The sequence below is a fragment of the Entamoeba histolytica genome, genomic scaffold, assembly GCF_000208925.1.
Source record: "Entamoeba histolytica HM-1:IMSS scf_1104750519073 genomic scaffold, whole genome shotgun sequence".
Taxonomy (NCBI): domain Eukaryota; phylum Evosea; order Mastigamoebida; family Endamoebidae; genus Entamoeba; species Entamoeba histolytica.
In genome coordinates, this window is record NW_001914871.1 from 127,826 (window position 1) to 154,425 (window position 26,600).

At 24.5% G+C, this 26,600-nt stretch overlaps 10 protein-coding genes across 10 annotated transcripts, besides 5 other annotated features; 7 read left to right on the forward strand and 3 right to left on the reverse strand.

Moving 5' to 3' along the window:
* Window positions 1-3,641: part of a repeat region that runs on past the window's edge.
* A 148-nt stretch (window positions 3,642-3,789) lies between these two features.
* Window positions 3,790-3,963: a repeat region.
* Window positions 3,964-4,976: 1,013 nt separating this feature from the next.
* Window positions 4,977-6,575, forward strand: EHI_183210 (uncharacterized protein; the record flags this gene model as incomplete). Its single annotated transcript, XM_650406.1, has 1 exon — window positions 4,977-6,575. The coding sequence occupies one exon, from the start codon at window positions 4,977-4,979 to the stop codon at window positions 6,573-6,575; it is 1,599 nt and encodes a 532-aa protein (XP_655498.1).
* A 184-nt stretch (window positions 6,576-6,759) lies between these two features.
* Window positions 6,760-11,426: a repeat region.
* Window positions 11,427-12,616: 1,190 nt separating this feature from the next.
* Window positions 12,617-13,549, forward strand: EHI_183220 (uncharacterized protein; the record flags this gene model as incomplete). The annotated part of the gene is made up of 1 exon (XM_650371.2): window positions 12,617-13,549. One exon carries the CDS (start codon window positions 12,617-12,619, stop codon window positions 13,547-13,549), a length of 933 nt encoding a protein of 310 aa, XP_655463.1.
* Window positions 13,550-13,705: 156 nt separating this feature from the next.
* EHI_183230 (uncharacterized protein) lies at window positions 13,706-14,545 on the forward strand (the record flags this gene model as incomplete). Its single annotated transcript, XM_650372.1, has 1 exon — window positions 13,706-14,545. The coding sequence occupies one exon, from the start codon at window positions 13,706-13,708 to the stop codon at window positions 14,543-14,545; it is 840 nt and encodes a 279-aa protein (XP_655464.1).
* An 85-nt stretch (window positions 14,546-14,630) lies between these two features.
* EHI_183240 (RNA recognition motif domain containing protein) lies at window positions 14,631-15,218 on the forward strand (the record flags this gene model as incomplete). The annotated part of the gene is made up of 1 exon (XM_650373.1): window positions 14,631-15,218. The coding sequence occupies one exon, from the start codon at window positions 14,631-14,633 to the stop codon at window positions 15,216-15,218; it is 588 nt and encodes a 195-aa protein (XP_655465.1).
* A 282-nt stretch (window positions 15,219-15,500) lies between these two features.
* Window positions 15,501-16,127, reverse strand: EHI_183250 (uncharacterized protein; the record flags this gene model as incomplete). The annotated part of the gene is made up of 1 exon (XM_650375.2): window positions 15,501-16,127. The coding sequence occupies one exon, from the start codon at window positions 16,125-16,127 to the stop codon at window positions 15,573-15,575; it is 555 nt and encodes a 184-aa protein (XP_655467.1). The 3' UTR covers window positions 15,501-15,572.
* Window positions 16,128-16,236: 109 nt separating this feature from the next.
* EHI_183260 (uncharacterized protein) lies at window positions 16,237-18,192 on the forward strand (the record flags this gene model as incomplete). Its single annotated transcript, XM_650376.2, has 1 exon — window positions 16,237-18,192. The coding sequence occupies one exon, from the start codon at window positions 16,237-16,239 to the stop codon at window positions 18,190-18,192; it is 1,956 nt and encodes a 651-aa protein (XP_655468.2).
* Window positions 18,193-18,295: 103 nt separating this feature from the next.
* Window positions 18,296-18,979, forward strand: EHI_183270 (uncharacterized protein; the record flags this gene model as incomplete). Its single annotated transcript, XM_650377.1, has 1 exon — window positions 18,296-18,979. One exon carries the CDS (start codon window positions 18,296-18,298, stop codon window positions 18,977-18,979), a length of 684 nt encoding a protein of 227 aa, XP_655469.1.
* Window positions 18,980-19,016: 37 nt separating this feature from the next.
* EHI_183280 (DnaJ family protein) lies at window positions 19,017-20,054 on the reverse strand (the record flags this gene model as incomplete). Its single annotated transcript, XM_650378.2, has 1 exon — window positions 19,017-20,054. One exon carries the CDS (start codon window positions 20,052-20,054, stop codon window positions 19,017-19,019), a length of 1,038 nt encoding a protein of 345 aa, XP_655470.2.
* Window positions 20,055-20,255: 201 nt separating this feature from the next.
* On the forward strand, window positions 20,256-21,003 carry EHI_183290 (uncharacterized protein; the record flags this gene model as incomplete). The annotated part of the gene is made up of 3 exons (XM_650366.1): window positions 20,256-20,336; window positions 20,384-20,515; window positions 20,560-21,003. The coding sequence occupies 3 exons, from the start codon at window positions 20,256-20,258 to the stop codon at window positions 21,001-21,003; spliced, it is 657 nt and encodes a 218-aa protein (XP_655458.1).
* A 55-nt stretch (window positions 21,004-21,058) lies between these two features.
* Window positions 21,059-21,673, reverse strand: EHI_183300 (uncharacterized protein; the record flags this gene model as incomplete). Its single annotated transcript, XM_650380.1, has 1 exon — window positions 21,059-21,673. One exon carries the CDS (start codon window positions 21,671-21,673, stop codon window positions 21,059-21,061), a length of 615 nt encoding a protein of 204 aa, XP_655472.1.
* A 94-nt stretch (window positions 21,674-21,767) lies between these two features.
* Window positions 21,768-22,319: a repeat region.
* Window positions 22,317-25,299: a repeat region.
* Between the last annotated feature and the right edge of the window lie 1,301 nt (window positions 25,300-26,600).

Genomic DNA, 26,600 nt, shown 5'->3' on the forward strand with positions numbered 1-26,600 from the left:
TTAAAGAAAGAAATAAGAGATAAAGAAAAACAAATCTCTGAATATCAAGAAATTGCAATTAAAAACCAAGAAATTGCAGAAATAACAAGAGAAGAATTAGACAACACACAAAAAGAAAATGAGACACAAAAACAAATAATATCAAAACAACAAGATGATATTGAAAATTTTATCTCACAGAAGGAACTAGAGAAGAAGAAAACGATGACACTTATGATAAATACACAACCAGTATTGAGGAAAGCATCATCGGGAACGATGGAGATGAACGAAACTACTCCTATGAAAAAGACAGTAGTGGAAATCGAAGAGAAAAGCACTGATTGTCAAAAAACAAGAGATGATAGTCAGACAAGAAATACAACAAACCAAACGAATAGAATTTTAATTGAAGTGTTGTATTGTTTTGAAATTAATTGGTTGAATAGGAAATTATATAAGAAATTAAGATGGGAACAAATAGAAAGTATAATAAAAGTGACAAACATCAATGTCAATAATGAAAATGAATATATTAAATATAATAAAATATCACATAAAATAAAAGAAAGCACTAAACGATACATTAAAATGAAAGTAAATGATATAATAGAAGGAAGAGTAGAGTGTGATTCAATAATAAAAAACATATTAAAGAATAACTCTACAGAAATTGATGAAGAATATCTTAACACTCTCATCAATAAAATAAAAGAAATGAAAATAGAAAAATGTTCAAACATTAATTACTACTGGAAAAGAAAAGAAGCTGACCGATTAATAATGGAAATTAATAATAGATGGATAATGTCAGGAAGCAGAATGCAGGATCTGCAAGATGATATGAAGAATATTTCAATGGTTATGCACCTCTATCTCCAAAATAAAATAATAGGAGATAAATTTGATGAAATAAAAGAAATCCTAAAGAAAATTAATAGACTAGAAGATTTGGTCAAGGGAAATGGTACAGAATAAAGTGCATCATGAAATTAAATGAACATGATGAAGAAGGAATAAAAGTTAAAGCACTAGAAAGAATAAAATACCTAAAATATATGATGACAATGATAAAAGAAAGAATTAAATTTAATAAAGATGAAAGGGTCAGAATCAATACAAATAAAATCATGTTTGATTCTAACAAGAAAATTAGAATAAAGAAGAAACAAATAATGAAATATACCCAAATAACGATATTACTTTAGAATATTGGAAATCGTTATATGAAACACAGGTGAAATTAAATAAAGAGAATTGAAAATAAAACAAATCACCTCGTGGAATGAAAGATATTTCAATTATGATAGTGTCATAATAACATTAAATGAATTAAATTCAAGTATAATGAAAATAAGTAACTGGAAAGCACCAGTAATAGACACATATATATGGGTATTATTGGAAAAGGATGTCATCATCAAGAGAAATCATTCTCAATATCTTTAATGAATGGTTGAACTTCATTCAAAACATCCCATTAGATATGATAAGTGGAAGAACTTTATTAATCCACAAATTGATATGAATGAAGTCACTAATTATCGTCTTATCATGTGTACAAATGTAATTATGAAAGTATTTACCTCCATATTAAAAGAAAAGATTCACAATAGACTTAACATAAATAATAAATCATTTAAAATTAGTAATAATCAACTGGGATGTAAATTACAATCTTTAGCTGCTAAAGAAGGAATAATTAACAGTTATATGTTAAAGCAGCAGAAAGAAGAAAAATACCCAAAATATGATGAGTCTTATTATGACATTAAGAAAGCATATGACACAGTAAACCACTAATGGGTAATTGAATCATTAAAATATTTTAATGTAGAGGGTGTCATCATTGACATGATTGAAAGTATGATGACTAGATTGAAGATATTCATAGGTTATAAATTTAATGAATATCTAGGATATATTAAATTAAATAGAGGAATTTTACAAGGTGATTCCTTATCAAATCTACTCTTCATCATTCAGATGAATGTAATTTGTCAAATCATCGAAGAGAAATTCCCAAAATCAAATCACACATTATATATTGATGATTTGAGAATAATGACAGAAAATAGTGAAGAAATGGGAATAATCCACAATGAAATTAAAGAAATAATAAGTGGAATAGGGATGGAAATGAATGAGAAAAAGTCAGGATTGGTATTAAAAAACATTAAAGAAATACCAAATGGAATGCAAAACATCCCTGTAGTTGAAGGTGATGACTTGTATAAATATTTAGGAATATGGCAGTCCGACGAAATTGAAGACACCTTCAATTGTAAATCCATCAAAGAAAAAATGAATCAGAAGATGGAAGAAATAAACAGTGATGAAAGTAGTAATAGAATATATATTACTAGAATAAACACGGAAGTAATCAATATCTTCAGATATTCAGCATCAGTTGTAAATTGGAAAATCACTGACCTAGATAAAATTGATTTGGAGATAAGAAAATATTTAAGAAAGGCAAAATACATTGGTGAAACTCCAAAGATAGGTTGTATGTCCCTCAAGAAGAAATGAATGATTAATAAACATAAATGACGAATATGTTATTGAATTAATTAGAACAGTGATGTACTACTGTACCAGAGAAAGTGAAATAGGAAATAACATATTAGATAGATGGTACAGTAAGAAGGGAATATGGAATAGAATTAAAAAACAATAATTCATAAAATCCCAGAAACAAAAATAGAAGAAATAATAAATGAATTTATAGAAAAGAAAAAAGAAAAAGAAGTAGTAATAGAAATAAAGAAATTAATGACCAATACATCAAAAAATGGAAGTGTCATCAAATAAGTGGATATTTTAGAAGATAGTTCGAGTCAAAATGAGTAGATAAAACTACTACAGTGAAAGCATGGAAGTCCATCAATATTAAAAAGAATGCATTTCTACAATTAACTAAAATGCAAGATTGAGCAATATTTTGTTTGTACAAGAAAACAAAAATAATGAAAAATGAAAGATTGAACTACTGCCCACTATGTAAAGACAAGATAGCTACAGTAGACCACATCCTACTATCTTGTATTGGTCATAAAAAATCACAAATAGAAAAATATGACCATATAGGCATTATAATATTGATTAATAAGAAAATACACAGGAAATAATCAATATAAAAAACCTCCATATGAAATAGTGTTCAAATATAAAGACATCACTATGATATGGAACAAACAAATAATGCATAAAAGTGAATGAAAATACCACAAAATACCAGACATATATGTATTAGATAAAAAGAATAAAACTGGTTTATTATTTGATATGACTAATATAGCTGATCACAATATCAATGGAGCCTATTGGAAGAAAAGAAATATGTATAAGGAATTAAAGAATAGGCTAATGAAAATAGAGAAATTAAAAGATGTCAAAATAAATCCAGTAGTAATTTCAATAAATGGATTAATAAATAAAGAAAGTAATAAATTAATTAAAGAATTAAAAATTGAAATTGACATCGAAAAAGAAGTAAAAAACCTTGTGATTAAAAACATGATGGATGTCATGGAATACTGCGGAGATCACAACCAAACATACTCCGTAGAGCTGCTTGAATATGAAGACTCATTTGGATTAGTCTTTCCTGAAGCAGGAAGACTAGAAGCTAATTCTATTAATATTTAATTAATTGCTTTATTTATTCTTTATGAATAGGAGAAGATACCATTTCATTACCACTATATTATTATGACTAATTTTCTTTTTGTCTTAACTATACTTTAGTAGACTTTTTCTTGGTTAATATCTCCATATAGTTATAATTTCTTTATTAATAAATATCATTTCTTATAGTACAATAAGTAATCTTCAACCATAATAAATTGATGCACTATTTGCAGCATTCCCTAATACATTTCTAATTCAAATACACCGTCATAACCAGACAATAACTGGGAGAGTCGATGCTTGATTTTGTACTAGGGTTTGTGTGTGGTGTTTCAGACATGCCACCTTCGATCTATTTTTAGTTACAATATAAATGAGAAATAATTTATAAAAATAAAAAATAATAAAAAAGAAAGAAACGTTTCACGACAAATGAAAATAGGTATGATTCATTTAAAAAAAAGGAATTAGAAGAATAATAAATTTAATAACATAAAGAGTAAAGTAATTAATTACTTTTCTCAAAAAGTAAATATAATAAGATAAATTCTTTTTCTTTCTATTCTACTCAAGTCTCAATCAAATAAAATATTTGTTCTTTTTAGCTTCAAGACTGGTTTTTTGATAAAAATTAAGAACACGGTTACACATTACTTTTTTCCATATAATAAGATAAAGAATAAGTCATTAGAATATACGGTAAGACTAAGATGAAGTAGAGTAAGCACAATAAAGAAGTAAGAAAAGAGAATAATTAATAATAAACATAAGATAATAACAGAAATGATCAAGGATAAACAAATAGATAAAAGTATAATGTAAGGAAGGATGAATAGAACAAAAAGTAAGAAAAGAGAAAATCATAACTAGATGTAACAGAAGGTTCAAAAGAATGCGATATTTTAAGGAAATGAAGAGACAGTGACGTGTCAATATAGAATCTAAATGGAAGAAAAAAACCGTTTTTTAGGACATATTTTTAGGAAACCATAAGAAAAAAACCAAAAATAAACTAAATATAGGTAAAAACATCAAGAGAAAAAGAGAATAAAATACAAATAATCTACACCGATATAACGAAAATAAAAGTAATAAGATAAACAAAAAGAAAAAAAGAAAGAAGAATATAGAAATAAGTAAAAAGATAATAGAAAATAGAATCTCTTCAAAAAGAAATAAAAAAAAATTATTTTCTTTACATACCTAACTGCTGATCTAAACATAGAACAAATAAAACGTTTTGAGTGGAGAAAAAGCAAGAATTGCAGAAAAAATCAAACAAAAATATGAAGTAATAAGAGAAAAAAATAGAGTGACATGTGGCATAGATATTTAAAGAGATAACAACGAGAAAAAAGCATTCAATGATTGCAATACTATTATTCATTGGAATTGCATTTGCTGATAATGTAATTCTTTGTATGGATGAAACAAGTGATAAATGTCAAAATGTTATAGAAGTCTCTAATTTAGCAAGTGGAGAGGAGAATGCTAAATGTGTATTATATGGAGATGGAAAAACAATTAAAGTCTATTCAAGTAGTACTTCAGAAACACCAGATGCAAATACAAATGAAGATGCAGAAGACAATAAGAAAGAAGGAGTTAAAAGAGAAGAGAATGTTGAATATCATATTAAATACTTTAAAGATAATACATGTGGAACTGAAGAAAAAGACTTAAAATCAACCAAATTAGAGAATAAACCAGAAAACACTATTATTACTGTAACACTTAAAGAAGTTACAAGTGAACCAGCTGTAGAAGGAAGTGAGAGTACATATGTTGAATATATTGTAGGAGGAGTTTGTTTTAATAAGAAGATATATGTTCAAACACAATTTGGAGTTGGAGAGCATCAATGTGAAGATAATGGAGTAATAGGAAATCTTGAAAAGATTATTACTACTGAATATAATGGACAAGAATGTACAACAGAAAAGATTAATGTTGGAAATAACAAATATACAATAGATAAGGATAAAGAAGTTCAAGCAGTTAAAGAAGTTAAGACAGAATATAGTATTGCAGCAGGAGCAATAGTTGTAGAAATTACAAGTGAAGAAGGAGGATACATATATTCATGTGGAAATAGTGAACCTATTACATGTAGTAATTCAGGAGAGATAGTAAGAATTCAAGAAGGAGAATCAATTGCTGAAGGTATTATATGTGACGATAGTAATGGAGAAGTAGAATGTCAAGATAATAAAGGGAAAGCATATTTCTTCTCTAAATGTCAAGAGAAGAAGAAGTTTACAATTGCAGGAAGATACTTCCAACAGCTTAAATATAGTGATGAAGAATGTAAGACAGTTGAAGGTATAGAAATTACATCTAGTAGTAGTTCAAATAGAATTGTATATGGTGATACAACGTATTCAGTCTCATATGAGAGAAATGAAGAAGAAAATACAGTTTATAGTAAGACAAGTAATATTGAATACAAGAGTTATAGAGTTAATAAATGTAGTAAGGGAAGTGAAACAAGTAGTAAGATTGTAGTTAAGACAGGAGATAATAGTTATGTAATTGAAGGATTTTCAGATAATGAATGTAATGAACCAAAGAGTATAGAGAGTATTGGAGAAATTGTAACAGAAGTACCAGTTTCAGGAGCTACAGTAATTCGTATCGAGTCCGATGTTGAATGTTCAGTTAGTAAGAAAGAAGAAGCAGTTTTTGGAACATATATTAAAGTAGATAGTTGTGATGATAAAATGAAATATGTTATTTTAAATAATACCGTTATAAAATACGAATATAGTAGTGGAGAAGAATGTAGTAACAATGGAGAAGGAGAAGCTAATGAGAAGAAATATGGATGTGGAAAATGTGAAGATAAAGTGAAGACTATTTGTCCAGGAAACACACCATCAGGAGATACAAGTGATAATAATGATGATTCAGCACCAAGTATGTTCATTGGTATTTTATCAATTATTACACTTTTCTTCTTTTAATTGAAGGGAATTAAAATATAATTTTTTTTGTTATAAAATAGATAAGAAAAGAGGTAAAGATAACAGAGGTATAGTTGACAAAAGAATAATACAAAGACATAATAAATGATAATGAAATATGAGAGAAAAGAGATGAAAATCAAATAATAATACAAAGACAACATAGGAAATATCAAAAAAGGATAAAAATAAAAAAGTCAAATATTAAATACAAAAAGATATATTCATAATTTAATTTTCTTCATATCAAGAAGTGATTATTTCAGTTTCTTCAATATTCTCTATTGATGTCATAGAGTTAATTTTTAACACAATCTCATTAAATTATTCTTCTTTTATTGTGCTGATGGAATTGAATATGTAAAACATTAAGTCTTTCATATTTTTTATTATTATTGTTCGTAGGATTTTGGAAAATTCTAATTTTAATTTCAGTGCTTTTAATCTTCTTGCTGACTCTTTATGTATTAATCCATTTATTGATAATATAACAGGTATTATTTCTACATATATTATTTCTCTATTATTTCTTAATTTCTCTTGTAATTCTTTGTATTTATTTATTTTATGAATATAATTTAATTCTAAATTATTATCTTGACATATAACAACATCTATAATATATCATTTCTTTTCTTTCATATTTTGTTAATATATATCTTGTCTTCTTTCATGGAAAGAATGGTCACTAACCAATAAATCTTTATTGTAAGTTATTACCATTTTATCATTATTTATACATTTTGGAGGAATATTAAAATCAATAGCATCAAATTCAGTAAATTGTGTAATTAATAAGTGTTTATATATTTGTTTACAAACATAATCATGTTTTGATATTTGGTTCTTTTTCATTACATCCTAACAATATATGACTAATAGATGCTATTGTGTTATGACAATGTTTACAATATTTTAAAGCATCATTTGGAGTATTTTTGATTTAATACTTCATGTCATACTTACACTTTCTTTCATCTTAATTACTTGGAGAAATGCATTTCTTTTTATATTTAATGACCTCCATGTGGCTACTGTTAATTTCTTATCATTGAAAGTGCCATTTGCACATCTTATATATTCACCACATTTCTTTCCATTCATTTAAGTATATATCATTAAATTCATTATTTACCCATTCAAATACTTTCTTTACATCATGTTTTCTTTCATTTAATTCTATTATATTCATTAATTCATTAAAATTAATCTTCTTATAAAATACTTTCTTCATTCTTTTAATTATTCCATTTGGATTTTCTTTTATTATTTCTATCATTTCTCATATTCATATGTTTGATATTTGTATTTTAAGTATATTCTTATTAATTCTTTACCACATTCATCTCTTGCTGACATTAATCCTATTCCCAATTCATTTATTTTAACATATAATCTACTTTTTGGGATATTTCTACTGTATAATTGGAGTTGTATCAATGATTTTCTTATTTGTTTATCTATCTTCTCCAATTTTCCTAGTTTCCATGGGACAATACAAAACCCATATCTTAATTTGGAGATTATATCACTATTAATCTTTCTTATTGTATTGAGAATGTTGTATTTCATAGTGTTTAATGATGATAGAATAGAAGATACATCATTTAATATTCTTGTACAATATTTGTTGATGTTTATTTTATCTCCTATTTCTATACCAATATATTTATAAGGATTGTCATTAGTTACTCTTGGTAATTCAGCTAATTCAACATTTATTTGACTATTAATATTAGTCATTATCCCACTCTTTTCTACATTAATTTTTAATCCTATTGCATTAAATATTTCTTTAGTTAATTTGTGTGCTTTTTCCATTTCATCGAGGCTATTAGTCATTATCTTTAAATCATCCATATACAATATGTGGTTTAACTTGACTTGTTTTTCTTCTCCATTCATTTTAATATTTAATTTGCTTATTTGTTTATCTAATTATTTAGATAATATGTCAATAGATAACACAAATAAGAGTTGAGATAAACTATCATTTGTATTATTCATATTTCTACATTAATCATACCCACACTTTCTTGATTATAATACAAATTAAGATATGTATTATTTAATATATATAATATACTATTAATTACTACTAGTGGGATATTAAAATAAATCAAACATTGTTTAATCCATTGGTGGTTAATACTATCATATGCTTTGGAGACGTCATAATATGTTTCTACCCACTTCCATTTAGCCTTTAATAATAATTGTTGGATTATAGTGTTGTATAATAATCCTTCTTTTGATGCGTATGTATATTTTTTACATCCAATTTGATTTAATGATAATTGTTTTTCAATTGGATTTAGCATCAGCTGGCTTTCTATTTTCATCTTTAATATTGATGTATACACTTTTAACAGACAATTTAAACAAGTTATTGGTTTGTAATTCTGTGGGTCTAATTTATCTCCTTTTTTATATATTAATATTGTTCTTCCTTGAATAAAATGAATATGTATTTCATTATGATTGTTTAACCATTCATTAAATAATTTTATTAAATACTTCATTGGTTGTTCTAAATATTTATCCAAAATCATTATATTTTATCAACACCGTGTGCCTTCCAGTTAGCAGTAAATTTAATATCACAATCTAATTCATTGGGAGTGATTATACATATTCTATCATTAGTTCTATTTTCAATTAATACTTCATATAAATTAATATTCAGGAAATCTATAATAGTATTAGTTTCATAGATTCCTTTCCAGAAATTAATAGTGGAGATATTATCTGGATATTCATCTTCTTTCGATTTATTTAGATGTTGCATTTTTCCATATTTCATCATTTTATAATTCCATCTTATTCTTTTCAATTTATTCTTTCTTGTTTCTATTTCTATTCTTTTCATCTTTCAGAGGTATTTATAATAGTTTATTTGTTAATTTGTTTTTATTTAATATGATATATATCATATTTCTTAATATGTAATATTCTTTTCAATTTCATATATTGTTTATTATTGAGTAAATCTCTTAATCTACATATTTTTGATTGTATTATTCTTTCTATACTTCTCTTTCCACTTCTTTCTTGTTTATTTTTATTAATGATGTTAATAGTGGAAGCTACTGATTTAATATAATGATAATAATCATCTAATGTATTGATTAATATTTCATTTTTGTTAATAATATTAATTATTTGATGTATTTTCTTCTTATTGTAATAATAATTAATAAATTGTACATCATCTTGTTCTTTCTTTTCTTCTTCTTTAAATAGTTTCATTACCTCCTCTTCTTCTATTTCTTCTTTCTTGTTCATTTTAGTTATTATTTCTTTTAATTCTTTATCATTCCATTGTTGTTTTATTATTTCTTCCTCCATTATTCTATTTATTTCTCTTTTAATTTCATTCTTTATTTTAAATGTCTTCTTTAATATTTCTTTATATTCATTAATATCATTAATTTTAATTCCAAATTCATGTATTAATCTTTCTATTAACTCTTCTTTAAGTTGACCTCTTAATTTTCTTTCAAATAATTTCAAAGCAAAACATTTATAAAGTGTTAAAATTTCTTCTTTTCTATCTGTTTGCTTCCCCCGTTTTTTGATTGTCTAATTCTAATGTGGTGATCTTCTTATGCTGAATATCCATTTCTTCAATGGATTTCTGCGTTAACTTTCTTTTTTTAGAAGATCATCTTCACATGGTGATATTTCATCAGCTACTACCACATTGGGGGAGAGATTATTCACAATTTGTGTTTCTGATGAGTCTGTTATATTGTAATTTACCTCATCTTTCTTCTTTTCTTATTGTGTATTTTTATTTTCTAATTTAGATACTTTATCTTTCAGGAAGAGTAATTGTTGTGTTAAATTGTTTACTTCAAACATTTTCCTTTCAGATTCAGCATGGAATTCAAATATTTTTATCACACTCTTTTTTGTGCTTATCTCATTCTCATGCTTCTTCTTTAATGTCATAATATCTTTTGTTAGTTTATTAATGGTTTATTCTTTTATTTGTATTTCCTTTTTCATTTCTTCTTTCTCTTTCATATCCTCCTCCACTTTCTTTTCTATTTCTTCTACTCTTTTTTTCCTTTTTATTGTTTTCTTCTTCCTTTTCTACCAGCCTCTTCTTCTCTCCTTTAGTAAACCTCTTCTTCTCCTCAGCAAGCCTAGCTTCTACTCTCGTAGATTCTTTATCATTGTCTTCTTCACTTTCAATACTCATTACATAGTTATTGTATATTCTATTGTCTTTAATCTCATTTGGATTGTACTGATTATTGTCTTCTTCCATTGTCATACTAATAGTATCTTCTTCCATTCTTATTGTTTTGGTTTTTTCTCGTGAAAGAAAATATCATCTTCTCCATATTGTTGATAATGTATATTCTTTAATCTTGGTATTTTTAATTTCTTCTACTTCTTGTGGTGTAAGTATTTGAATTTCTTCTTCAAAGAGTTTTTTCCAATATTCTTGGTTTTGTTTTTCTATCATTTCTTTTCTTTTATTTCTGTTTTGTTTCTTATTTTGATATTGTTTGTGCCTTCTTTGAGTGTTATTATGGTATTTGTTTTTCTTATATTGATATTGTTTATTTCTATTGAAGTTGTTATTATTATCAAAGTGTTTATGACGATGATTATGAATGAAGTGATGAGTGAAATGATTTGTATCAACTATGTTGTGATAGTTATGGTTATAATTATTATTGTAATGATTAATGTAATTGTTCATGTATTTCTGTCCATACAGATAATATCCATTTTCACTCATTCTTCTATCATTTATATTTCTTGATTGATATGAATTCTTTCTTCTTTGGTTATTTGTTTTTCTATATTTTTTGTGGTGTCTCGTGTAATGCATCTTTTTTTTCTCATAAAAAAATAAAAATAAAAAATAAAAAATGTGATAAATACAGAATATGTATATATTTATGTTTATATTTTATATTCATTTGTATTCATTTTGTATGAAATATTAATGAAATAATTGATTTGATGAATAATATTTATTTGTATCTATTGTATTTTTTATTATTATGTTATTATTATGTTATTTATTTATATTTATATTATTTATATCATCTTCTTATTATCTATTTATTATTATATTCTTCTTATTTGATTATTTTTATGTTTATATTATTTAGATTTTCTTATTGTTATTCTTTTCTATTTAGTTGTATTAGATTATTTGAATATTCATATTTATCATATTTTATATTATTATCATTTATATCTATTTTCATTTTATATTTATTCTCTTTTGTTTTATATTAATATTAATTTTATCTTTTATATTTTGATTTTATTATTATATCATTGATTATCATTTCTCATTTTATTTATCATTTATTCTTATTATTCTTTTGTTTCTTTATTCTATATCATATATTCATATTCATTTTTCATTTATATTTCATTACTTATTACATTTTATAATAATCACATAACACATATGAATGAATATATAATAAACATCATGATGAAATTATACATATAAATAATAAACATAAAAAAGAGTAAAATATTTTTCATTAATAAAATATTGTTAATCATTTTACACAATTAAATTAGACACTTTTTATTGAATATTTCTAATTTTTACATTAAAAATACACTTTTTATTTCTTCTTTCTTTTCTTCTTTTATCATCTCTTTTGTTTTATTACTCTTTATCTTCTTTATTTTTATATTCTTCTCCTTTCTACTTTTATTCTTTCTTCATCATATCCAACTTTTTACTTTATTTTTATTCTTTTATATCATTCATTCTCTTCTTTTTCCATTATTTCTTTTTTTCGTTACCACTTAATGATTTATAGTCTACCTTCAATAATAAATACATATAATCTTCTTTGAATGATAATTCTTATCTTTTGAAGTTATATATATTAAATACAATTAAATTGAATAACACACAATTTATTCATGTTTAAGTACAAACTATAACACCACAAAGACAAATAAAATACATTCTCTTTAAAAGTATTTTAGATTAAAGTATATTCTAAAATTAGAATGGATAATGAAAGAATCTAACTAATAATTTGTAGATGGAAATTAATTACAAAGAGTTGTACTTTAAGAAGACTGAAGAATGTAAATTGAATCACTGTTCTAAAGAGTCTGTTCATAAAAAAGAGAAAGAATTGAAAGAAAGAATTGTTTTGATAGAAAAGAAATTAGATGAAGCAATAGAAATGATGACAAAGAAAGATAAATTGACAAATGAAGAAACAAAAGAGTTTTCTGAGCATATAAACACAATGAAATTTGAATTAATATCAAAGCAAGAGAAAGAAAAATATGAAACACAAATATTTCAATTAAAAAACCAGTTTTTAATAGAGAAAAAACAGATGATGGAAAAACAACAACAATTAATTCAACAATTATATCAATACCAATGCAAATGCACTGAACTTATTAAAACAAGAAAACAGAATCAAAACCAATTGGAAGAACTTCAATCCCAAATAACACAAATTAAAATGAATAAACAAGAAACAAGTGAATCAGAAGAAATGGGAGAAAAATGGAGAATAAGTGAAAAAAAACTTAAACTTCTTCAAAATGAAAATGACCAATTACGTGTAAAGAATCTAGAGTTGTTGTCACGAGAATTTGATTATCAAACAATTATCAATAAACTCAAAACAAAAAAGGATGTCCCACAAACAGAAAGAATAAATGAAAATGATATTATTGTAGACCATTTAAGAAATGAAATTAAAGAAATTAAAGAAAATTACCAACAACTTGAAGGAATTTTTAATAAAAAGACTAAACAAGTTAAAAAACTAAAAAGTGAAAAAGCAGTATTACAAGAGTCTATAGATGTATTAGAGAGTGAAAATCGTCAATTAAAAGATCAAATTGTCCAACTTCAATCATCACTCAAGAAAATTCAAGAAGAGAATGAAAAGAATGAAAAGATTAAAAGAAGATTAAAAGAAAAAATATCAATTCTAACTGAAACTCCTTGAATCTAATTATTTTCATAGCATTTTTTTGTATAATCTTTTCTTATTATCTAATTATCATATCTCCAGATTAAATCTTTCTCCATAATAAATTCAAATTGTAGGAAAAAAAAGAAAATAAGTATGAGTGAAAAAGTTGGCACAAAGTTCAACAGAAAAATGTTCCAATTAAAAACTCATTTGGGTGTCAAAGAAAAAACACATGACAGTGATTTAAAAACAGCCAAAGAAAGAGTAATACAAAATAAAAAATTATACAAACAAATTCTTCATTGTGCAGAAATTCTTCCAACTCAAGCGTTCACACCAATTGATACTTTAAAACAAACTGCAATTATGGTTAATGATTCTAGAATAGTAGATATATTAAATTCAATTGAGAAAACTGGATTTGAAGAAATAGAACAAGACTTAATTTATCCTTTGAGACAACACATTGAATATTATGATGACTTACAAAGAAGAATTGATGACTGTCATAAAACAAGAATTGATATGGATAGACACAAAGAGAAACTTGAAAGTTTGATGAAAAAGACAGGGAAAGAAGGGAAAATCAATGAATATCAAATCAAATTCGATGCAGAGAAAGAAAGATATTCTAAATTACGAAGTGATATTATCAATGAAACTGAATGTCTAGAAGAAGAACGAATGACAATTGCTAGACCAATTATGAGTAGTTTATTAGTTTGTTACACAAAGTATTTAAATTCAGTATCTAAGGGATGGAAACAAATTGAAAAAGTCATGAAAGAAATCCCACCAAACTTCCAATTCTCTGAAGAACAACATAAAATCATTCCTGTGATAGGAGCAAAATCAGAACAATATAAAAAGGTACAAAGTTTGTACTATTTTGAACCAAATGAAGAAAATGAATTACTATTGAATGAAGGGGATATTATCAAAGTATATAAAGAAGATGGAGAATGGTGGTATGGTGAAAATAATGGGAAAAGAGGGTATTTTCCATCAAACTATGTCAGAATTATCTGAAAAGTTATAAATATGAAATAATTAGAATTTTTTAAGTTTTAATTAAAAAATAAAAACTATATAACTTAAAAAAAAAAACAGTCCAATGTCAAGTGAAAGTACAACAAATGTATCTAATCAACCAAAAGAAGGTAATATAAATGAACGAAAAACAGTTCACATTTATAAATTATCACTTCATACAACGGATGATTCTCTTCAAAAGGTATTTTCTGAAATTGGAACTGTAACAAAATGCGTTATTATTCGAGAACCTATTTCTCAACGTTCATTAAGATTTGGATTTGTTACATATGACAAAGCTGAAGATGCAAAACGTGCTGTTGAACAATTAAATGGTACAGAAGTAGATGGATTTCGTATTTCAGTTGATTTTGCAAGAAGAGAAGAGGCACGAGATAAAACACCAGGAAGATATTTAGGTTCATATTTCAATAGAACAAGAGATAGAAATCCACGCCACAGAGAATATGATAGATATGAGTCTAGTTATTATTCTAGAGATAGATTATATCGTCGTAGAACAGAACGTAGTCGTTCAAGAGAACGATATAGACCAACTTATTATTCTCCACGAAGAAGTCGTTCTATTAGTCCACGTGATTTCCATCGTGATAGATATGAAAATGATGATTGTTATTCACCAAGAGAACGCTCACCAAACAACCATTAATTCAAATTGTATTCTTTTTAATTTGATAATTTCCTTTATTCTTCTACAAAAAGAACTACAAATCACCAATCAACAATGGTTGAATATGAAGTTCAAATTGAAGAAATTCAAGAATATCCTAAAGTTATTGAACCAAATGATGGAAATTTTGTTTATGGAAGTTTTACTAATAAACAACAACCAATAGAACGATTATTATCATCATTTGATTCTGAATTTTATGGAAGAAGTGTAGAATATAGTACAGGAAAATTACTTAATAAATAATTATTAAAAAGAAAATTAAAACAATTAAAATTCATTTAACTTTTAATTGAATGAAATGTTTATTTCATTTGTTTAAAACTAATTGGTTTAAAATGCTTGACCAAGTCCATAAACAGGTTGGACGTATGTTCCTGGAGTTGGTGGAATATAATAATTTGTCATTGGAATTTGAACGGGTTGTTGGACTACTGGTTGATAAGGAGCAGTATGTCTCTGAGTTCTTCTTATTGTTCTATGACGTCTAGTTGATGGACAACAACACTTAATACAACAAACACAACATAATAAGAATATTGTAGAAATAACAATAATAGTAATAACTAATTGTTGTTCAAAGAGAGCAATTTCATCAGCAGGACAAACAGCATAAATATCTTGTGGATAAGTATTTTCTGGAAGACTAATACATTGATGAGTTTTAACATTCCAATAACATTGATTTAAAGCAAGTCCACATCCAATACAACTAGTCATTTCAGTACAATTAATATAAAAACCAAAGTCATATTCATGATTTGTATTTTTTATCATTTCTTTATGATCATTTTCTTCTATATGATAGTGTTTATGATGAGAATGATGATTATGGCTGTGATGAGCAAAAGATAAACATAATAATAAGGAGAAGAGAAGTAGTTTCATTAAAATGAATTAAGTTAGTTCTAGAACAATCAAATAAAAATCAAAGAGTAAAAAAAGAAAAAAGAAAATCAACTTTAAAAAAAAAAAAATTAAATAAAGTTTTTATTAAATGGAAAGAAATAAAAAACAACACTTTGAAGATGTTATTGAATATTCACTTAGAACATTAAATGGAAGAAATAAAGTTAGATTATCACCAGCATTAGCAATGATGTTAAATGGAATGTCACAAAATGAATATGGAGATATTGAAAAAGTAAAAAATATGTTAGAAGGATTACATGCAGTTAAAATATATAATGAAGAAGAAGTTAATGAAGAAGAAGATGTTGATGCAGATGATGTAGAAGCACCTATTCCATTAGATTTTACAAATAAATGTGAATTAGATTATTTAGGAGTAAAGAATGTATTATGTGGAGTTGATTTAAATCATTCAGACATCCATAATAATTTAATTAAATTATCATTTTGTGGAGTATTTGTAGAAAGTGTAGCAAAGACGATGGGATTAAATGGAGAAGAAAAAAAAGTATGGAGTAATTTAAAGATATTAAAACTTCAAAAATGTCAATTAACTGAATTAGAAGAAGTATTTACAAAAGAAAATTTTCCAGAATTAAGACTATTAGATGTTTCTCATAATCATATTAAAAAAATTAAAAGAATTGGTGAAAGACCATTAGATGTATTACATGCAGATTATAATGAAATTCGTGTAGTATCATGTCGTCAAGTAAGAAATTTATCAGTAATTACATTAGACAATAATAGAATTAAAAATTTAAATGGATTAAAAAGATTATATAATTTAAGAGTATTAAGTGTAAAAAATAATTTAATAGATAGACAACCAAATACTTTTCAAGTATTTAATAAAATGTTTAATATTGAACAAATATTTCTTGAAGGAAATCCAACAGCTGAAATGGCTAATTATAAAATTGAAATGGCTAAAGTTATTCCTTCACTTCAATATGGTATGGATTGTTATCTTGATTCAAAACCATTTACAATGGAAGAAAAAGTTCAAGCATTTGCAGAAAATTCAAATAATATTAATGAAGTAATGTTTGATGATGGAGATGATTTTGATTTCTCTCAATTTGATGATAGAAAAAATAGAACTCTTACAATGTCACAACGAAGTGATGCATTTAATGCAGCAAAAAATATTAGACAAAAGAAAGTACAACAATTAGATAGATCTACTTCTATGGAAGGATTAGTTGTTTCAAAAGAACAAATAGAATTAGATCAACAAAGAATAGATAATCAAAATTATATTCTTTCAAAATTAAATATTCTTAAAAAAAAGAGTAGTGAAGATCCTGCTAAAGTAATTGATGCTGATAAATTTATTAGAAGAATTAGACGTATTGTTGAAGGAATAGAAGATCCTAAAACAACAGAAAGATATTTAGAAGAAGAACGTAAAAGAAAAGAATTAGAAAAAGAATTAGAAAAAGAAAAAGAAGAAAAAGAAGAAAAAGCAAAAAAAGGAAAAGAACTTGGATGGACTGGACAAGCAATAAAAAAAAATCAAGAAGATAAAGCATCATTTTTATCAAAAGAAAAAGTTATTGAAATTAGATTTGATGATTATGATTCACTTATTCCTGTTCCAATATTATATGACATTATTAGAACTGCAATTGATCATAAAAGAACAATTAAAATTAAATTTTTATCTGCAAAAAAGAAATGGGATGGAATTGTTAATATGACTGTTCCATTAGATTTTCCTTCTTGTTTTGATTTCTTACAATTTACAAATTATACTTTAAAATCTATTGTTAGTGCTGAACAAGATAAAACTGATTTTATTCCTCAATGTGATATTGATAAAGAAGACCCTCAACTTAAACAAATTCTTAATCCTCCTTCTGAAATTAAACGTACAATGATTAGAAAAGTTGTTGGTTTAAATAAAAAATTTAAATCAAATCAAAGTACTATTAATGTTAATGAAAAGCTTCAAGTAATGACATTAATGTTAGCAGGTGAAGATAATGAACCAGATAAATTAAATGAACTTAATACTTTATTAAAAGATATGAATTAAGTAATTTTTTTTTTTTGTTTTATTTATTATTATTTATGTTTTACATGAAAAATAAAAATTAAATTATTAAAAAACACACAAAAAAAAACAATGGAAAATAGAAATGAATATTAATAATCTTCAACAACAACTTGACCAAATAGAAGAAACAATGAGTCAAATGTCTGAATGTATTATGTTATTTAAAAAAATGCATCATCAAGTAAATCAATCAATAGAAAGAATTAGAACTCAATTAGAAGAAATGAATAATAAAAAATTTCATCCATTAAGAGAATTATTACCATCAAATGGTATTGATGAATATACTCATACTCTTAGTAAATGGACAGAAAGATCTATTGGTAGAATATTATATGATGGTAAATTAGAAATTGATTCAGTAAAACAAGTTCTTCTTAATAAAAAGAATATATTAATAATAATTGGTTCAGGAAATAATGTTTTTGGTTCTTATCATGATAGAACAATTGGAATGAATGAATGGTGTTTTGACCTTAATCATTTTGTATTTACAATTAAAAATTTATTTAATATTCCACCAACAAAATATAAACGAATAATAAAAGAAAAAGTATTTTGTATTACTGATACATGTCTATATAAAATTAATGGATGGGGATGTATAGGAAAAGATTCATATATTGATTATCTTTTTCCTTCTCATTATAAAGATACTATTGGTATTGGTGCGAATATTTTCACTGGAAATATTTATTTAAATACATTTTCTGTTGATTATATTCTTGTTCTTGAAATGAGACAACAACATATTAATAACAATTAATACTATTCATAATAAACAATGAATTAATTTATTAATTTTATGCCCAATTACTAACATTAGACAATACTTTCTTTAATTCATCTTTTTGTTCTTGACTTAAATATGTTGGATTTTGAATATTAAAATGAACAATCAAATTACCATATTGTCCTGGGAATTTCCTTATTGGCATTCCTTTTCCATAAATTGTTTCTTTTGAATTGTTGGTAAGAATTTTATCAAATTTTTGTTTTATTGTTGTTCCATCTAAATGTGGAATTTCTATTTCACATCCTGTTAATGCTTGAAGTAATGTAATATTTTTTGTACAATGTAAATCATCTCCTTCACGTTTAAATACTGGATGTTCTTTTGTTTTAACTACAAATACAATATCAGCTGGAATAACACCTGGTTCTTCATCTCCATATCCTTCATATCTTAATTTCGTTCCATCTTTCCATCCTGGTTGAACATTAATTACAACTGTATTTGTCTTCTTTGTTGTAACTCCATTACTTGTTGTAATATTCTTTGTAATATTTCTTGTTTTTGTACATCCTTTATATAATTCTTCTAATGTTAAATTTAAATTTGCAATAACATCATCTGCTTTTACTGGTCGTTTTGGTTGACTATACCCATAATCATCATCATCCATACCAAATGAATGCATTCCTCCTGGCATTCCTCCAACATTAAATGAAAATCCTTTTGGCATTCCTCCTCTTTTTTTTCCTCCAAATGAACTTCCTCCAAAAAATTGTTCAAAAATATCCATTGGATCAACTCCTCCAAATGAAAATCCTCCTCCTGGGAATCCTCCTGCACCACCCATACCATTCTTTAATCCTTCTTCTCCATATCTATCATATATTTCTTTCTTTTTAGGATCTGAAAGTACAGAATATGCTTCTGCAATTTCTTTAAATTTTTCACTAGCTTCTTGTTGATTATTAATATTTCTATCAGGATGCCATTTTAATGCTAATTTCTTATAAGCTTTCTTCAATTCAGCATCACTACAATTTTTATCAACACCTAAGATTTGATAGTAATCTTTTCCCATCTTTTCTAAATGGAAATCTTCATTCATTCCTTCATTTTAATACGTTTTGATGACGTTGCATTAATGACGTACAAATGATGTGTAAATAATTCTTCTGTTTATTGTTTTTAAAATTTGTTATTTGTTATTTTTTAATACCAAAAAAAAAAAAACAAAAATAAAGTATTATTATTATTTTTGTTATATTTTTATGTTTTTTCTGAGAAAGAAATGAACTTAAAAAAAGAAATGATGAAAACATTTATTGAAGAATGGAAGATGAACATTAAAAAATACCAACCAATTAAACGAAAACCGAATGAATTTACCGTTTGTAAATAATGATTTAATACAATAACATTATTTAAATAGTTTAGATTATATCTCCAACTGTTAAGAAAGAATTTCCAGAAAAAGAATTATTTTTATTAAAATATTTAAATAAAGAAATGTTAACAAAAGAAGATATTAATACACTTTGTTCATTTTATGGATTTAATATACTTTCAGTTTGTTTATTTTATTCTTTTAATATGCAATATTTATTAAATAGAAAAAAGGATTATCATTTATTTATTTAATAAATTATACACCTTTTTCACCAAATAATAATATTAAACAAATTCTTCTTTCAAATACGATTCAAACAAATCAAGATGTATTAAATATTATTATTAATTTAAGTGAATATATTGAACAAGATATTAAAGTATTTACAATATTCCAAAGATGGATATTTGATGTATTTAATGAAAAAAGAATACTTTCAGGAGAAATACTTCATCAATTATTAATGATTTATTATAGTAAATATCCATTATTTAATAATTTTGAACAATTTCTTCAAATAAAAGGATTTAAAATGAATAAAGATCAATGGGTATGTTTATGTAATGCAGCTTCTTATATATTAGAATTTCATGAATATTATGAAATAAATACTTATTGTTTGTTGTATTTATTCTCACATTCATTTCATTTTATTTATTTCTTTTAGGGCCATTATTATTTGATGAATTTATAAACCAAATGAATCAATCTAAAATAACAAATTAAATAGTAGAATTTATTCCTTCTGAATTTTCTAAAGAAGAATGTTGATAAACAACAGTTTGTTCTTCAAGTTGTTGAGAGTCTTGATTTCTTTTAAATTTTCTATTAGAATAGAAATAAAATCCAATTAAACTAAATGTAACAATTAATAATAATAGAAGTGCAATACTATATAATAACGATATAAATACTATTTCATTAAAATAACTATATTCCATTATATTAATATTCATATATTCTTCTTTTGTTCTATTACTTTGATCAGTTCCTATTCTCACATATCCATATCCTTTCTTAGTATTAATAATTATTCCTTTAATATTTCCTTTTTCTGAATATTTTTGTTCATAACAAATATGAGTGTCTCCTCTTTCTTCAAAAACATGAATAAATGATGGTTCTGAATAACTTATACTAACTTTAATATTGTTATATTTCGTACTAATATTTAAATATCTTCCTATTCCCTCTGTTTTAGTACAATAATCACTTGACTTTTCATTTAATAGTAATTCAATCAATTTGTCTTCATTCACTTCAATTTGTGTCCAATTGATATCATCCCAATATGCATTTATATTTTTTACAATAATTAAAAGAATTAATAGAATCATTTCCTTTTAAAGTTTTTATTTTTTTAGTTCATTTTTGTATTATTTATCTTCTTTATTGCTTTTCATTTTATTATTTCTTGTTTTTAATTCTCATCTTTTCCAATGCAGGAAATACAACAAATTTTAATGCCATTGTTATGGAGTAAAGCCTTGACGTCTTATAAAGAAAAGCAAACAAGACATAGAAGTACAAGGTTAAATGTCAATAGCAATAAATGGCATAACAATAACAATAATAAAGGTAAACGATACACCAAGGAAAAAGGGTTTAGAAGACAAAAGACTCAAATAAAAACAAATAAGAAACAAAGTAAATACAATGACAATAAAGATTATACAAATAACAAATATAAATGAATAACAATAAATGATATACAAGAAAGATTAAAAAGAATAACAAGTGAATGGAATGAAGGAGAATACGAAGAAATACTAAAAAATATGAAGGTAAAAGGAAAAGATTGTATGATATTCTTCAAGAAGTATATTCAATTAAAAAGAAAAAGATAATTGAAAAAAACCAAAGAAGAGTTTAAAGAAAAAACAAAAGATTGGGAGGAAAAAGACATTAAGGCTATAGAAACAGAAATTAAAAACAAAAACCCAATTAAAGAAATGAATGATAGATGTAAAATTGCAAGAATAAATACGGTTTAATAACTTTTAACCTTTTGTTCAGGTGAGAATTTCTTCAAATCCTTCACTCTCCTGAGAGTCTTCTTCTGCTATTTCTACATTCCTGTATTCTCCAGAATGATCTCCACAATATCTCATAATATCTTTCATATTTGATATTATAATCTCTCTTGTCATTATTTCCCACGGTATTTCTATTCTTTCTGCTTTTAATAATCTAACTGTTTCTTTGTTTATTAATCAAATCACTGTTATTACTACTGGTATAACTATCACTCGTACTAATCTTTCTATTTTTCTTATATGTTCGTGTAGTTTTGAATATATATTAATCTTATCTGTAATTGCCTTACTTATGTTTTTATCTCTTACTATTCTCATATCTATAATCATTGCTTCTTTCTTATTTAAGTTTCTGACATAAATATCTGGTCTTTTATGGAATTTGCATTCTGTTTACTACTTCTTGATTCCAAACTATAAGTATTTTATCTTTCTCTATTCTTCTTTCATTCTTTCCTAATTCTTCTTTCCTTATTATTAATTTCTTTGTATTTTCTTCTTCTCTCTTCTTCATCTTTTCTTTGTTTTCATATAATTGGTATTTAATCTTTAATCTCCTCAATATATATTCTCCTATTCTATCATGTTTATTCATTTGTGTTTTCTTAGTGATTATATAATTCAAAAGAATATGATTTATTCTTGCTATCTTATTACACATTGGACATATTGTATATCTCATATCATGTTTCATTCATGCTTTCCTTACTCCTACACTTGTTACTTTCTCTTCCATCTTCTTTATTTGTATATATGCTTTTCTTATAACATTAATTCCTTTCCATACTTTAATTGTTTTATTTTGTTCAGTCATTTTATCCTCGAATCCTTTCAATACTTCACTACTTACTTTCTTGTTTCTCCATTTATTGATATATTCTTCTTGGAACTTCTCTTTCACATACTTAATTATTCTGTTTTTATCCCGTTTTCCTCTTTCTTCTTCTGTTACTATTTTTCTAAATTCTTCTTTGTTTATTCTTTTTCAACATGCTTTATACAATTTATTCCACATTCCATTCTTATTTTCATTTATTCATATCATGTCTCCTATTCTATCTCCTCTTTTCCATGTGTAATATAAAATACTTCTTATTAATTCAATTGCATATTCGTCTCTAATGCTTTTCATTCCATCTCCCATTTTATTTCTATTTACATATAATCTACTACTACACATTCCTGCTCCAATATTCTTTCTTTCACTTCTCTCCTTATCATTTTATCTATTTCAATCAGTTTCATTATATGCAATTTAACTACAGATGCATTATATGTGAACTTAGGAATTATTTCTGTATTTATTCTGTTAATATAATTCATACTACTGTCATTCAATTTATTTTTTTCTTTTATTCCTTCTTCTACACTTTTACTTATTCTTTCTATGCATCCCAAATCATCATTTCTTGTGAATTGATAAACACCTAAATACTTATATTGATGTTGTGTGTCTATTATTGGAATGTCTTTCATATTATCTTGTATTTCTATATTTCCTTTCTTCATTACTCCACTTTTATTTACATTAACTTCCATTCCTATTGCTTCTATTGTTTCTATTATATTTTTATGCACTATTTCCATTCCTTTCTTTGTTTCACTTGTTACTTTAATATCATCTATGTATAGTACACGTGTCACTTTTAGTCTTTTCTCATTTGTTTTATCAATAACATCAGAAATGATATTCATTTGTAATATGAATAGGAGTGGAGAAATGGAATCTCCTTGTAATATACCATTCTTTATTTTAACTTCTCTTATTTCTTCTTTATATCTATATCCTATTCTTATTCTCCATCTACTACTCATACTTTTTATTAATTCAGTTATTTGAAATGGTATTTTGAAGTATCTTAGTACAATTTCTAACCATTCATGATTAACTGTATCATATGCTTTTCTAATGTCATAGAATGATTCCAAATATCTTTTCTTCTGTACTTCTCTTTCATTTCTTTCTAATAAACTGGTGATACTTCTTTTGCTGCTAGACTTCTTTTCTTATTCCCATATTAACTCTTATTAATTTGGTATTTATATTCATTATTTGCTAGTTGTTCTTCTATCTTTCTCTTTATGATTGAAGTAAAGATTTTCATTATTACATTAAGACATGTTATTGGTATATAATTCTCTGCTTTTTGCTATCTCCTCCTTTGTGTATTAGAATAGTTCTTCCTGTTAGCATTTCTATTGGAATGTTTTTTGGAGTGTCTAACCATTCATTAAACACTCTAACTAATATGTCTCTAACACTCTCCAATCTTTTCCAGTAGTATCCTTGAATACTGTCAATCCCTGGTGCTTTCCATGATGGTATTCTTGTTATCACATTCTCTATGTCTTCTTTTGTGTTTATTATTCTTTTCAAATTCCTACTATTACTCTCTTCAATTATCTCTTTTATCCTTTCATTCTCTTTCTTTATTCTTTTTCCTCTGTTATATATTTTATTCAAAAACTCTTTTATATCTTCTTCACTTGGTTTTTCTTCTTCTTTTCCTATGTTGTTTCTTGTTTCTTTTCAGTATTACTCATGGTTTTGTTTCTGTAAATTCTTTCACTTTTGTTTATGTCTACTTCTTTTTTCTTCATTTCTTTTAAGTATTCTAATTGTTTTATTTCTTCATTTACTTCTCCCTTTATCTTTTCTTCTATCATTCTTCTTATTCTTAATACCCTTCTTAATTTTTTATAGTTTCCTCTTATTAGCATGTCTTTTAGTTTATTTATCATGCTTTGTATTACTACTCCATATTCTTTCTTAAATCCTATGAATTTGTTTTCTAAATACTTCTTTATTATGTATGTTATTCGGTAAATGTCTTCTTGTATCTCTTTAATACCTCCTTCTTTCCATTCCCATTTTTCATCAATATATCTTATTATCTCTTCACATATTTCTTTATTGAAATAATATCGGCAACGAAAAAAAGGAAATAATTGAAAAAGAAGAGAATGAATGATATAAAAGAATAAAAAGAAAGTAAGAAGTAGAATATGATGAAGAAAGAATAAAAGTAGAAAGGAGAGAATATAAAAATAAAGAAGATAAAGTGTAATAAAACAAAAGAGAAGATAAAAGAAGAAAAGAATGAAAAAATAAAGGATGCAAATTTTATTGAAACAAATAAAAAAGCGCAAAATTTAATGATGCAAAATATTTAGCAACATATTTTATTGATGCAAATTATTTTGAAATAAAAATAAATCATCATTTTATATTATTATATTTGATAATAAATTATATTATGTATTAAATACAACATATTTCTTTATTATTTATCTTTCTTTTTATTATTTCATATATTACATTATTATTCATTCATTTATTATTTATATTTCATTTATTAAATAAAATGAAAATGAAATTGTAAAATATCAATTAAATATTCATGAATAATAATTTATTAATATTTAATAATTGAAATAACAAATAATAAAGTAACAATAATGATATATTCAATATATTCTTTATTCAATTTATTCAATATTAGTTTATTCTATTTCATTATCATTTCATTATCTTCATTATTCTATTTCATTATTATTTTATTTCATTATTATTTCATTATTTCATATTCATTTATTATTTGTTTTAAAATAAAATAAACAATATTATTGATATTTATTCATCATATTAATTTAATATAATAAACATAAACAACATTCAATAATAAAGAATGAATATTTAACACTGAATGTATTTATTTATTTAATATTTTGTTAAACACAAATTCAATTAAACATATATTTTGATAATACACAAATGAAATAATAAAGAAATATACAATACTAAAGAACTAATAAAAAAGAAATAAAAAGAATGAATAAATGAATATAAAATTGATAAATAATACAAGAAAGAAATATAAACAAGAACGAAACAACAAATAATATAAAGTAAGAAGTAGAATAAGATAAAAAGAATATAAAGAGTAATAAAACACAAAGATGTAATAAAAGAAGAAAAGAAGAAATAAAAAGTGTATTTTTAATGTAAAAATGAGAAATATTCAATAAAAGTGTCCAATTCAATTGTATAAAATAATTAATATTGTTTTATTGTTGAAAATATTTTATTCTTTTTTATGTTATTATTTATGTGTATAAATTCATCATGATATTTATTATATAATAAATCATATGTGTTATGTGATTATAATATGTAATAAGTGATGAAATATAAATGAAAAATGATATGAATATATGATATAGAATA